This window comes from Rhinatrema bivittatum, chromosome 4, assembly GCF_901001135.1.
Source record: "Rhinatrema bivittatum chromosome 4, aRhiBiv1.1, whole genome shotgun sequence".
Classification (NCBI taxonomy): Eukaryota; Metazoa; Chordata; class Amphibia; order Gymnophiona; family Rhinatrematidae; genus Rhinatrema; species Rhinatrema bivittatum.
In genome coordinates this window covers 415276329-415291415 of record NC_042618.1, presented here as the reverse complement: position 1 = coordinate 415291415, position 15087 = coordinate 415276329, and the positions used below count along the sequence as shown (strand labels likewise).

Genomic DNA, 15087 nt, shown 5'->3' with positions numbered 1-15087 from the left:
AGAGAAATAGGGATAGAGAGGCTTTAAGACCCCTTACTCAAAAAAAAAAAAAAAAGGCCTCCCCCTCAAGTGCCCTACAGGACTAGGGAATCCCTTCCCTAAGGCGTAAACAGACCCATAAAACCTTCTAGGATCTCAGTCAGGAGAAACAACCAGGAAATCCTGAGAGCTATACTACCAGTAGGGAAATCAGTCTCAAGAGACTGTTACCTCAGGAGCAAAGGGGCTCAACCAGTCCTCATGTGTCCGTAGTTGCCGAAGACAGAGACTACTGGCAACTAATTCAGACCACATCTCTCTTATAGCCCAGAGTGAAGTCATAAAAAAGGTGTGTCCTCTGTCTCCATCAGCTGAAAAGAAAGAAATCCCATACATAAGGACTGATTTAGCAGGAAGAAAAAGAATGCGTTACTGTGTCACATTTAAACACTGCATGGAAGAGGCATCATTACAAGGCGAAATTTCAAGGTGAGAGCACGTCAACACTAATGACTCATGAGTACACTGCACTGTTTTATATAGGAAAAAAAAAACTGTTTCAAAAAAATGATTTTTTCCTTTGGAATTACAGAGTAGCATGTAGCAGAGCATTTATTGAAAAGTGCTTTGATTATTTTATTAATACACTGCCTTTCTATTCAAACTAAACATGTGCCTGTAACGCTGGTCTGTCCCTGCTGCTACCATTTGTTTAGGCTCCTTCATAAGGTGCTATAGTGAGTCAGAGCACGGGAGACCATTTAATCACCAGTGAGTCAGCTATGCTGAACTGCTGCTTTAAGATCATTTTGACTACATACGGCTCTTGCAGATTGCATACTCAGACTGTCTGACGTACCCATATACTATTCTAAGTTCTTGATGCAACCTAATATGAAAGATTGTGACTAGAGAAAGGAGCCATTTTTGCCACATGCAGCCTCCATTTTCTTCCAAGTCCACAAATTCACATATTGTACAAAAGCCCGAACCCTGACAAAGAACATACAACCTCGCACCATCTGATAATACGCCACAAGAGAATGGACCGATTCAAACTCGTTCTTCTTACACATTTTCTTGCAAACTTCTGGATCTGCATCTGTCTGAAATAAAAAGCACAAGATGGCAGATTGTATAACATCACTGAGAAGGATCTGTCCACTCGCCAAAGGCAATCAGCAAGCAAGTCCATGAAGCGCTATGGTGTACGCGCTACTCTAACAGGATGAATGTTTATCCCATCTTCTCATTTATTTCAATTGCTCTCAGTGCTTCGTACCATGTGCAAACTTTAGGCCTAAGTTTGGGGCTACACCAAAATAACCAAGGAAAGTTTTCTTGGGTGGGGAGCGGGTTTGCCAAGCAGGTCTTCCTTTCTGCTTTCAATTCCAGCTCAACTAGAACCAGTGCTGGGATCTGGCACCTTAAGCTTTCATTCACTACTGGGGGATTTTTTTCCCCTGTTTTAAAACAAACTCATCCTCCCACTCTTCCTAGTCTGCTCAATGCAAGAATGGTCCTGAGGCAGGGAGCCATGCACCAAGGCTTCTTCTGGAACCCAGAATCGCGGGCTCTAAATCCAACCACCAGGTGTCACTCTTTACAAAGAACACGACATCCTCCCCACTAACGGCTATAAACACTGCCGCCACAGCATCTCCAGCCCTGGCTGACTCAGGGTGTGGAAGATCCAACTCATGATCGAGGCAGGGACCTTCCATGTGGTACAGAGCAGCACTGACAGAGCCCCGGCCAGACTCAAGGAAGGTTTTCAATTCCTAGTAACTGTGCTACTAGACAAGTCCAGGAGTACTTTTTACTGGCACAGCTTACAATCTATTTTTTTTTAAATAATTTATAATGTTCTCTCTTGTGAATGAAGTTTTCCAAGTTCATGGAACTTTCCCATGTGTCACTGCTAAAACCTTTGATCTCATAACCCTATAACTGAAGTACCAGAAGTACACAGCAATTACCAAGAGCCTGAATTAGAAAATGGAAAGCCAACAATAGAGAGGCATGTTCTGTTCACCAAAGAACCGGAATAGGCACTTTCTCAGGCCCTAGTCAAAATATACAGCTACAGAAAACGATTAAAAAAAAAAAAAAGCTGTGCCGTTTCAGTACTTCTGTGATTAATGGCCTGTGCTGCCAAGCAGGAGACTTAGCTTTGATTCTCAACCACCCATTCTCCTTCTCTGGCCAACTGGACCTAGACCTAGGCATGCTGCAGAGGAAGTACCAGCACCACTCATGACAACACACGTTAAAACATTCAAAAAAGGGTGAAAGCAATGTTTACCCAGGCCTTTGGGGGGTCTAAAGCCAGAAGCAGGAAATAAAAAGAAAAGGAGGACAGTGCAATTGTACAGCTAATTGGAATAGCATAAGGATGGGACGAAACTACAAGGAATCTGTCTGTGGCAAAAGTCTTTAAGAACATAAGAACATGCCATACTAGGTCAGACCAAGGGTCCATCAAGTCCAGCATCCTGTTTCCAACAGAGGCCAAACCAGGCCACAAGAACCTGCCAAGTACCCAAAAACGAAGTCTATTCCATGTTACCGTTGCTAGAAATAGCAGTGGCTATTTTCTAAGTCAACTTAATTAATAGCACCTGGTGGTGTTGCTGTACGTCTGTGCAGTTTATTTATGGCGGATTGTGGGGGTAACAAATTTAAAAAGTAAACTAACATCTATTGGTGACCCGAAGAGAAGCACCAGAAATTACTCTCTAAAGGAGCTTCATACCATTCTATGGAATCAGGAAGACTAAAACCATACTTGGTTTGTATAATGACCAAGGTTGTGGCACAAAGCTGAGAAAAGACTGGAAGTCACAAATGAAGGAAAGAAACTGGAAAGGTATAATGAAAACATAAATCATGATATGGTTTTGCTAGAACAGTTGGCTCAGTTCAAGAATTTGGTTTTGCTTATCAAGAAGTCTGAGTTTTCAATGTAATATTCATGTCATGATTAATGGTGATAAATGAAACTTTGGCTTTTGTGACCTCTTTTCATCACTTGCAAACAGGCTCCCTACATCAAGATAGATCTATGAATTATCCCCCCGAGATAGGAAAACAAGGAAGAGATCTCAGAGTAATCAGATTTTATGCAACATAAAAAAAAAATACCTGGCTCGTTTCCATCTCTTGACTTTTCATGGAAGTGCTGGTAACGGTAGGATATTGGCTTGTGTGATGATTTATTGCTGTGATACATTATGCTGAAATATGTCTTCTAGAACTATGCTTGCCAAAAATACTTTAAAAAGGGAGAAATGCTCTATAACATTGTCTGGTTTCTGACTGCATCCCAAATGCTGCACTTGCAAATCTACCTACTAGAGAGGCCAGAATATCTCCAAGCCAACTCCCTAGGAGATCAGTGAGTGATCAGCGGTGATCACCTGGTGGTCTTGCTGTGTGCATGAGCCCGAGGGCACATGAAAGGCTGAGGCAGTCAACAATGTTTTTCAAATCACTTACAATGTTTTTTTCAAAATTTGTGGGGAGGAAGAAAGCTTTGGTACTTCATTCAAGCCTAAGCATTATTAAGAAAAACTGAAGATTTATTCTGCAAGGTCCCAGGGCGGTGTCCCTTGAACATCCAGGTTTCACATCCATGATCATGAACTAAGTGGCCTCCCAGACAGCTTCTAATTTACAACACTTCTGCAGTCTTACAGCCACATGATTTTATACACTGTACTAATGACCCGCTTTTACCTCACCTACGTGGAAGGAAGGCTGCATCAAGCAGACTTTGCACTGCAGAACCAAACCTGGTAGAAGCAGGAAAAGAAAAATGCATGAAATGAAAACACACAAGTAAGAAAAGAATTGAAGCAAGCCTACCAGAATGAGAAGCAGCTCCTCCAGATAGCAGGAAATCACATTCTCGTCTTCGTATAGTGCCCAGCTGCGCTGCTGGGCATCATCTTTGTGCCTTGTCAAATCTGCAAAGATCACTTCCAGGCGCAGCTCATCGTGACATATCTGACCAGACGGCAGGCCTGAAGTCAAATCCTGTTACAGAATAAAAAGCTTTAGGGCAAAAAAAAAAAAACAAAACAAAAAAAAAAACTACTCATCTTTCTCTCTCTCTCTTTCATACGGGCAGAAACTGAAAATCACTGTCCCTAAGAGGAAATATTTACAATCACTCCACAATGAAATGGATGGGGTACAAAAAAAAAAAACAAGCACTCCCAGCTCAGTTGGAACCAGGGCCGAGACCTGCTATCATGAGTTAAGTCACAACTACCCAGGGATTTTATTCTCCCATATTTTATATCTCCTCCTATCTTACTTGAGGTCCAGTTATCATAGGAACAGCCCTTGGCCGGGGAACATAAACCAGGACTCCTCCCAGAACCCTAAATCCAACCAGTTAGGGTCGCCACTGCAAATGGCAGGGGCCTTCTCCACTCTGGGAGCTGCCTAGCCCTGGTTGGCAGGGGTGCACTTGATCTGAGCCGAGAATCCAACCAAGATCCCTTCACAAGGCAGAGCACAGACATGCTACTACACCAGTAGGCCAACCCTAGAGTGCTTAGTTTTATCTGTGTGCTCCAAAAATAGCTGGCTGCATCGAACAATGGGAAATCTACAATCCAGTTGACTGCAGAAAGTATACTGTGAACAGAGGCATTGATGGATGTTCGTAGCACATGAAATCATGACAGGAAAGTAATGAGTACTTTTTTAAAACATTCTTTCTATGCACCTTGATATGTAGCAAGTGTTTGTAGAATAACAGATTTATTATTTAGGAATTATGCATCAGACAAAGATTAAGCCCTATGCAAAATATGTGCAAAATCTTTTTGCACATATTTTTCTGGTACAATTTTCTCTTGCACAATTTGTTTCCTTTGAGGCAAACAAGTCATCCATTTCAAAACTGTGCACATGAACCAATGGCAATTTCTTTTTATATATATATATATTTTTTTATTTTTGCAAGATTTTGCAAAAGTCCCTACAGAATTTTGAATCATTTGGAATCTGCAGGTTCTGAGCTCCTACAATTCATTGAAATGCATTCAGTCTGAAAATTCTGGCTGCAGGCTTCAAAGCTGCAATGATCTTTCTTTGATGGAAAAGAATTTATAAGAGGGAGAGGAAGATGGCTAATGTTTGTGCTTATGAAGGTTAAGGAGGCCAGTAACAACAGAGTAAACCCTGTGCTTTAGGCCAAGGATATATCCCAGCTGCATAGTGTAGACACCCCTTGGTCTTCACTAATTGGCCCCAACATCTAGCCCTTAGGTCAGGGGTCAGGAACCTATGGCTCAGGAGCCAGATATGGCTCTTGATTGGCTGCATCTGGCTCGCAGACAAATCTTTAATAAAAATTAATTTACTACAACCCCCACCCTCCTGACCCCCCCCACCCCCCCAAGACCTGCCAAACGTCCCTGGTGGTCCAGCGGGGGTCCAGGAGAGGTCCAGGAGCGATCTCCTGGACTTGGGCTGTCGGCTGCCAGTAGTCAAAATGGCACCGATGGCCCTTTGCCCTCACTATGTCACTGGGGTCGACCAATGGTGGCGGTAGCCCCTGTGACATAACATAGTAAGGGCAAAGGGCCGTCGGCTGCCAGTAATCAAAATGGCGTTGACGGCCCTTGCCCTTACTATGTCACAGGGGCTACCACAGCCATTGGTCGACCACAGTGACATAGTGAGGGCAAAGGGCCGTCGGCGCCATTTTGACTACTGGCAGCCGACAGCCCAAGTCCAGGAGATCGCTCCCGGACCCCTGCTGGACCACCAGGGACTTTTGGCAGGTCTTGGGGGGGGGGGGGTTGTAGTAAATTAATTTTGGAGGTCTTGGGGGGCGTCAGGAGGATGGGGGGTTGTAGTAAATTAATTTTGGAGGTCTTGGGGAGTGTCAGGAGGGTGGGGGTTTTTGTTAGATTTTTACTTTTTTATTAAAGATTTGTTTGCGAGCCCTGGACATCCGCTGGATCACCAGGACTTTTGGCAGGTCTTGGGGAGGGGGGGTTAGGAGGATGGGGAGTTGTAGTAAATTAATTTGGCAGGTCTTGGGGGCGTGAGGAGAGTAGGGGGTTGTAGTTAGTATGGCTCTCACGGAATTGCATTTTAAAATATATGGCGTTCATGGCTCTCTTAGCCAAAAAGGTTCCCGACCCCTGCCTTAGGTGGAGACAGCATTCCTGCACAGGATCTCCCCCAGAGGTAGCCTGTGAAAGATGACCTTCTAATCCTCAAAGGGGGGTTAGCCCAAGTTAGAGGGGGCAGCGTCTTTTGATTTCAGCGTGCTTTCAGCGTTAGGCCCCAACCTAGCACAGCAAAGGAGAGTCACAGCCCTGCCAGTGCTTTCTACTAAAGGCTGGAGGGAAGGAGGATCAGAGAATGGTTTTATCTAATAACATTTTTTTGGGGACGGTTCAGACCTACATTTTCTGGGAGGCAGAAATCCCCTCTCAGGAATGCAGTAGAGATCTGCTTCCCTTTCTCAACTGGCTAAGAGGGGATTGCAGAGACCACCACAAGAGTCTTGGTTAGATTAAACTTACGATATCAATCACAACAAATGCCCAGATACCCAACGTATTCCAGAAACCCTCACAAGTGTGACACACTCAAACAAAAGCAGGTTTCACTGGTCAAATTATTTTTCATTTATATTATAACCACTTATGCAGAAACACACGTATATTGTTTGTAGGACCCACAACTCAATGGGTTTGTCTATCATTCAAACTCAAATAAAGCAAATGGACCATTAACCTGTATTATGAGTTTGATAGACAAACTCATTGAGTTGTGGGTCCTACAAACAATAAAAGTGTGTTTCTGCATAAGCGGTTATAATATAAATGAGAAATAATTTGACCAGTGAAACCTGGTTTTGGTTGATTAAACTTACACCATCTATTGGGAAGGAAGTGTTTTCTCTGCCCCCCTTCCTTGCCCAGGACTGGCAGCCAAGATATGCTTCCAGAGTAGATCTTTCCCCCAGAAAGGTTCTATGAGAAGCAAATCGGGAAGAAGGAAAAAAAGGACATCTGGAGACCCCCAATCGGAGTCCCCACCCTGGGATGGAGGACCACAGACAGGCTGGAGTTCAGGTACTATGGGTATCAGGGACCCTACACACAGCTAGAACGCCCCAGCCTCGTTGGGGTTCTCACTCTTCCAAAATGGAGGGAGTCAATATCCCAACACCCCCGATGAGGAACACTTACACAGGAGAAAGCAAATGTTGCTTACCTGTAGCAGATGTTCTCACAGGACAGCAGGATGTTAGTCCTCACATATGAGTGACATCACAGGATGGAGCCCAATCATGGAACACTTTTGTCAAAGTTTCTAGAACTTTGACTGGCACCTACTGGGCATGCCCAGCATGGCACTAAACCTGCAGCCCCCTTCAGTCTTGTTTAAAGCTACAGGAAGTGCCAAAAAATGAAATAAGAAAATGTTACGAACCCAAAACCGTGGTGCGGCGGGCGGGTTTCATGAGGACTAACATCCTGCTGTCCTGTGAGAACACCTGTTACAGGTAAGCAACATTTGCTTTCTCACAGGACAAGCAGGATGATAGTCCTCACATATGGATGAGTACCAAGCTGAGGATGTCCGAGAAATGCACCAAATGTACCCAGATGTGCAAGAGGCACTAGGACTGGGGTGAAATTTGGTAGAGGGCATCCTGAACCTTAATGGGCAGGTGGAAGGGTGTTAGTACATCAAGTTGCAAAAAGGTTGCGCAAGACAGATTGGCCAAAGATGGAATCTTGCCTTCCGGCTTTGTCTAAGCAATAATGGGCTGTAAAGGTATGGCGAGAACTCCAGGTAGCAGCCCTGCAAATGTCAGGAAGCGGCACCGAGCATAGGTGTGCTACTGAAGTCGCCATGGCCCTCGCAGAGTGTGCTTTAACATGATCTTGAAGTGGAATGCCTGCTTGCAGATAGCAAAAAGATATGCAGTCCGTTAACCAGGAGGAGAGAGTCTGCTTACCCACAGGCTGCCCCAATTTGATGGAATGGAAAGAGACAAACAATTGAGTGCTTTTCCTGTGGGTAGCTGTACGGTCTAGATAGAACGCTAGAGCCCTTTTACAGTCAAGGGTATGCAGAGCTTGTTCACCTGGATTGGAGTGGGGCCTGGGAAAGAAGGAAGGCAGTATAATGGATTGATTAATGTGAAAGTCCGATACTACCTTAGGTAAGAACTTAGGGTGAGTGCAGAATACTGCCCGGTCCTGCAGAAATTTAGTGTAAGGCGGATAGGTAACTAGGGCTTGTAACTCACTAACTCTGCGAGCAGATGTTATTGCCAAAAGAAATATCACTTTCCATGTGAGATAGCGAAGATCACAGGATTGGAGAGGCTCGAATGGTGATTTCATGAGCCGACCCAAAACCAGATTGAGGTCCCAAGAAGGGGCCGGAGGGCGCAGAGGAGGCTTGAGGTGAAGCAAGCCCTTCAGAAAACGTGTTACAAGGGGTTGTACTAAAATAGGAACATCCCTGACACCTCTATGGAAGGCGGCTATCGCACTGACATGCATTCTGATGGAGGAGGTTTTTAGACCTGATTCTAACAAGTGCCAGAGGTAGTCTAGAAACTTCATGGTGGAACAGGTAAAGGGATCAGGGGATTGAGAAGGACGCCATGATTTAAACCGGTTCCATTTGTAAAGATAAGATTTTCTCATGGAAGGCTTCCGTGAAGCAATCAGGACACGGGAAACTGGCTCCGAAAGGTTAAGTGGCTGAAGAATTAACCTTTCAACATCCAGGCCATCAGAGACAAGGCCTGAAGATTGGGATGGCGTAGGCACCCATCATTCTGAGTGATCAGAAGCGGGTCCTTTCCCAAAGGAATGTGCCTGCAAATGGAGAGGTCCTGAAGTATAGGAAACCACACTTGGCGAGGCCAGTGAGGTGCTATCAGGATCATGGGTCCCTTGTCCTGACGTAACTTCACAAGAGTCTTCGAGAGAAGTGGAAGTGGAGGGAATGCATATAGGAGACAGGTTGCCCATGAGAGGGAGAACGCATCTCTTGCCTGAGAGTGTTGGCTGCGAGTGAGAGAGCAAAGGTTCTCTACTTTGCGGTTCTGAGGTGACGCAAAGAGGTCTATGTGGGGGTAACCCCAACGTTGGAATATTGAGTCCGCTATAGTGGGGGTTGAGGGACCACTTGTGCGGTTGAAAGCCGCGACTCAGCTTGACCGCCAACACATTGTCCACTCCCAGCAAGCAGGTGGCACTGAGGTACATTAAATGGGAGAGGGCCTCCGCCCATAGCTGCACAGCCTCCTGACACAGTAGGTAGGAGCCCGTCCCTCCCTGTTTGTTGATGTACCACATAGCCATCTGGTTGTCCATCTGAATGAGGATGACCTGGTTGGAAAGGCGATCCTGAAATACCCTGAGAGCATATCTGATTGCTCGCAGCTCCAGGAAATTGATTTGGTGTTTGGCTTCCTCTGGAGACCAAGTTCCTTGTGTCCGCAAATCGGCGACATGGGCTCCCCAGCCGAGGTTGGAAGAATCTGTGGTGAGAATTATTTGAGGGTCTGAAGCCTGGAAGGGCAGGCCTTGGAGGAGATTGATCTGATTTTGTCACCAGGCTAGAGACCGAAGTGAGTCAGTGATGTGGACAGTGGTCGATAAGAGATTGGACGGACTGAGTCCATTGTGACAGAGTCCACTGCATGACTCTCATGGCCAAGCGGGCCATTGGGGTAATCTATACTGAGGACGCCATGTGTCCTAGCAGGATGAGGAAGTGGCGTGCAGTCGTGCGGTGCTGAGACTGTAGCTGTTGTGCAAGAGAGATGAGAGCAAGAGCTCACTGTCGAGGCAGAAATGCCTTTGCCTGCAAGGTGTCCAAGTCTGCCCCTATGAATGATAAAGTTTGAGATCTGACTAAGCAAGATTTTGCGTAGTTGACGAGAAATCCTAGCACAATCAGAGTGTGTAAAGTAAGACGTAGGGACAACAGAGCAGCTTGCTCAGTGGGAGCCCTGATCAACCAATCGTCTAGATAGGGGTAGACGTGAATACCTTGAGTCCTGAGGAAGGCTGTTACTACAACGAGGCACCAAGCGAAGACTTGTCATGCAGATGCCAGGCTGAATGGTAGCACTCGGTACTGATAGTGCTTGGGGCCTACCAGAAATATCAGGAACCTGCGATGAGATGGAGTTATCACAATGTGTGTGTACGCGTCTTGGAGATCGAGAGAGCAGAGCCAGTCTCCTTTTTGCAGAAGAGGAAGGAGGGAACCCAAGGTCACCATCTTGAACTTTTCTCGGTGGAGGTACTGGTTGAGGGTGCGTAGGTCCAGAATTGGATGAACACCACCTGATTTTTTGGGGATTAGAAAGTACCGGGAATAGAATCCTAGGCCTTGTTAGGAGTGGGGCACTGGCTCTATTGCTCTGGACTGAAGGAGGAGGGAGACCTTCTGCTCCAGGAGAAGTGAGTGGTCAGATGTTCTCCATGTCAGTAGAGGTGGGGAGTCCAGTGGGATGGAGAGAAAGTTCAGGTGATAATCTTGCGAGATTATGGCAAGGCCCACTGGTCTGAGGTGATCGTGTGCCACTTGTTGAAATGGCACAATCGACCTCCCACTGGTATCTGAGGTAGTGGAAACTGGCTGCTGCTCTCTATGCAGGAGTCAAAAGCCGGAAGCAGGGCCCGGCTGAGGAGCTGCCTGCGGCTTTTGTTTCCACGTTTGACGAGACTGGGCCTTTTGGAAAAGTCTCATGGAACTAGTTCTAGACTATGGTGGATAGGACTTCTTTGGACGGAAGAATGACTTTTTAGTATCCTTCCTGAAAGGCAGTTTGAAGGAATACTCAGAGGGCATCAGAGAGAGCTGGCAAAGGGTCTCATGATGGTCCTTGAGTTCCGCCACAGTCTGCTGAATCCGTTTGCCAAACAGATAGTCTCCTATGCAGGACAGATCAGATAATCTGTCTTGTACTTCAGGGTGCAAGTCCGAAGACTTAAGCCAGGCCCATCTTCTTGCTGAAATAGCAGCTGCAGATACCCTGGAAGCGGTGTCAAAAATATCATAAGAGGATCTTATTTCATGCTTCCCTGCCTCGAAACCCTCATGTATCAGGGTTTGAAGCTGTTCCTGGAATTGCTGCGGCAGGGAGTCTGCAAAGTCCTGTATCTGCTTGAATAAGACCCTGTTGTACTGTGTCATATACAGCTGGTAGGAGGCGGTCCGCTGGAGGAGAACGCTTCCTACTTTCAGTAGGAGAAGGTGGCGATGGTAAATCATTGGTGTCTTGAGATGAATAGTCAGTCCAGGTGTCACAGGGATCAGCACCTGTCCCTGTAGGAACCTGAGAAGGATGGGACGATGGTATTCCTGAAGGTCCTGGTCTAGGATCTGAAGGCATCAAGGGGGAAGTACTGGAGGCACCGATGAAGGTATCGAGGGCATCGATGGATGGATCGGTAGCACCGATGGGCGCATCGGTATCGATGGTTGAGGCATCAGAAGGACTCCCGATGGAGGAATGAGGAACGGTGTTTCCCCTCCCGATGACAGGGTAAGCGGGGAAGGCACCTGAGCCATCGGTGACCCAGGATCCATTGGTGGAAAAGCAGCTATGAGCGCTTCCATCTTCGAGAGTAGCGGTGCCAATGCTGCTGGAATGGGATCGCTGGTCGGTTCCGCGACCGGCACCAATTTCAGCGCCAGGGGACCTTGGAGTCTGTGCATCGCCTTATCGATGGCTTCCTGAAACATCCGGTCCAGTTCTTCATGGAGGCCTGGAGCAAGCAGCCCCCGCTCCGGAAGGGAAGGAGGCAGCAGAGGCATAGCCGGAGGGAACACCGTTAAAGGCGGAGTTGCAGCTCCCGATACCCGTCCGGATGAGGGTTGCCTCGGTAACCCATCGCAGAAAGGGTCTGTGCCTTTTCTGGACAGGGTTTCTTCAATGGCGGCTCGGACGATGGCGAGGTCGATGATTTTCCTTCATCGATACCGATGTTTTTCTCTACAATCCCCTTGGTCCTGAGGGGGAGTAGAGGTAGTCGAAGGCCGAGAAGTCATAGACGCCGGAAGGTCACCAGCCGGTGGCTGATACTGGCACGAAGCGGACGGTGCCAGTTCAGACGTCGATGCAATAGACGGCGTCGGAATTTGAGAACGGAAGAGAAGTACCATTTTCTCCATTCTGGCCTTGTGACCCTTTGGTGTCATTAAGGCACATTTGGTGCAAGTCAGGACATCATGCTCGCACCCGAGACACATTATACAGACTTTATGTGGGTCTGTTATGGACATGGTGCGAGTACAGTCTGGGCACCGACGGAACCCCGACACCATGGCCAGTAGGCCGCGAGGGCTTAGTTCGACGGGAATCGACCGAAAATGGGTAAAAACTTACCGGAGTACCATGGAGTCAAAAATTCAAAGGAGGGATCCTGTGGGGTATGAAAGTTTTTAGTAATTCCGTGAGGAAAATTCCTGTCAGGAATCTCTGTGGAGCTCCTTAACCGCGAGGCTACTGCTGCGCGGTAAAAAGAAGACTGAAGGGGGACCCCTGCTGGCTGCAGGTTTAGTGCCATGCTTGGCATGCCCAGTAGGCGCCAGTCAAAGTTCTAGAAACTTTGACAAAAGCGTTCCGTGATTGGGCTCCAACCTGTGATGTCACCCATAAGTGAGGACTACCATCCTGCATGTCCTGTGAGAACTGTAAATATCTTGTACTCTAAAGTTTCTACCAAACCTGGATGCACATAGACTAATTTTTCTAAACGCACCTTGATTGCATTATTACAATTCCCAGTAAAATATTTGAACACCCAGCCTGTGAGTCACATTTGGTCTGTTCGGGTACCTGCACCGAAGAGTTAAGGTAACACACACACATGGGAGCGCACTAATGCCAGGGCCAAAAAGGTTAGCCTTTACCCCCACAGAAAGGACCCACCCCTTGGGGACAGAAGAGCTGGGGAAAAGGCAGAGCAGCTAGCCACTTATGAGGACTTCTTTTATGGCTGAGAAAGGGTTACAATAGTATTTGGGTTCTGCTAGAAAACTTGCTGGGCCCAATTCAAGCCTTTTACAGAATGTGGATGCATCAGGGTCATGGAATAGGAATTTATTTGGTGGGAAAATCACCCAACCAGATTACTGGAAAAGCAGAATTGGGCAAAGTCACAATATGCAACTAACATAGAACCAAGTAAAAAGATTATAATAAGTCAAGAATTTTATACTTATTCTGTGCTTAACCTTGTTTCCAAGCAGCCTAACATATGGCTATAACATCCTCTAAAATGGCTGAGATTATCACAATATAATTAGTTCTATCTCAACCATCTGAGAAGATGAATTAGTCCATTACTTTGTATATTTGGTTTCACCAGTTTAGATTCGCTATATAAGTGTCTAAGATCCTCTAAGCACCTCTTCACATGTGTGAACCAAATATACTTGAGTAAAAGGGGCCTGGTTTACAGTTTTGACAGAAACCTTTCAAATTAAAGTACAGTATCACACCAAATACAAAATACATATGCAACCCGATCTTCCAGTCAAAATGCTCATACTGTAATTACAGATGCACTCTGTCATCTGTTGCTTTAGTAAGAACTGAGGTGTGCAATAATTAAGACCTTTTAACTAGATAATTGTAGCACAGCTACAAATTTTGGTAATTTGCAGCTGCTAATTACACCATCTTTGTCACGCTGAGTAAATGGAAAATGCACAGCACTATGCTTCACATTTGTATCCACCAGCATCAAAAAGAAAGATGCTCTAGTGTCTCAGAGCAGAGAGCTGGCCACAAGGCTTTCCCAGGTCTTCTGAGCATTACAATGGCTTCTTAATCAAGACAACACTGGAGGTCAGCGGTGGAGAACAAAGGTGACAATCTAACCAATTCTCAAAATTGGCTTTTTCTTTATTTATACACCTTGAGCCCGGAGAAGATGAAACAAGCAGTGCAACAAGGTAAATAACAACAGAAGGGCTGTAGGCATGGCAAGCTCTTCCAGTCTTTAATGAAAAATGTTTATCACTTATTGTAGAATTTCACTTTCCAATGAGGGCAGCCCGTTCTTATTTATTTGTTTGCTTTTATATACCGACACTCGTTCGAAACATCACATTGGTTTACAGTATGATATATAAAAACAGTTATAACAAAGTTACAAAGGTATCAAAACAATCAATTAAAATATACAATAAAAGTTCTAAAAGTGAGACTAAAAGAAGACAGATAAAACTGTAGTCTCTATAAAAATAGGCTCTGCTTTACAGCTTAAAATTTTTATACAAAAAATTGAGCAGAGTGCTGGTAGCAATTATGTATAGGCTTGCTGGAACAGCCAGGTCTTTACATTTTTCTTAAAAATATGAGTGTTAGGCTCTAGTCTTAATTCTTGAGGTAGAGAGTTCCATATGTGAGGGCCTGCTAGTGATAGGGCTCGTTATCTCACAGAGGAGAGGTGTGCTAGTTTTGGGGACGGAATTGGTAAGGTACCACTGCTGGCTGAGCGCATAATTCTTTGGGGAGTCTGAAAATGGAGGGAGCCATTCCACATTTTCATTATATAGTGTTTTATGGATTAATGTTAAGACTTTTGAAGAGAATCCTATGTGATATTGGGAGCCAGTACAGATCCTTCAGAATAGGTGTTATATGATCGTTTTTCCCGAGTATTGATCAGGACTCTGGCAGTTGCGCTCTGTAGTTGAAGGGGTCTGATCGTAGAAGCTAGAAGGCCTAAAAGTACACTATTACAATAATCAATTTTTGAAAAAATGTAAAGCCTGAAGAACAGTTCTGAAATCATTTAAATGTCTAATTGTTTTAATCTTTTTTTTTTTTTTTTTTTAAATTACAAAAGACTGTACTGAAAAAAGTCCCACCATTCTCCTCCCTCGTTGTAGTAACGGATAACCCCTACTTGCAGAAACATAAAAAATGTGGCCACAAGCAGGCGTCATTCCTGCTTTCCTGCGTATTCTTGTGCCAGTTGGGATTTCTCCGATCTCAGAAGGAAAGACTTATACAGTCATCAGGGAATCTGATACTTGTTCAAGAAGTGTCTATCCTTCCAGTGAGCATATCCTCTC

At 45.5% G+C, this 15087-nt stretch overlaps 1 protein-coding gene across 3 annotated transcripts in view; it reads right to left on the bottom strand.

Moving 5' to 3' along the window:
- Positions 1-15087, bottom strand: part of NCKIPSD (NCK interacting protein with SH3 domain) — a 170795-nt gene that overhangs the window by 47093 nt on the left and 108615 nt on the right. For all 3 annotated transcript variants that reach the window (XM_029601283.1, XM_029601284.1, XM_029601285.1), the window contains exons 6-7: positions 3847-4017; positions 999-1085 (exon numbers count right to left, since the gene is read on the bottom strand). In XM_029601283.1, coding sequence (XP_029457143.1) covers positions 999-1085; positions 3847-4017 — 258 coding nt within the window. The remainder of the gene's footprint in view (positions 1-998; positions 1086-3846; positions 4018-15087) is intronic.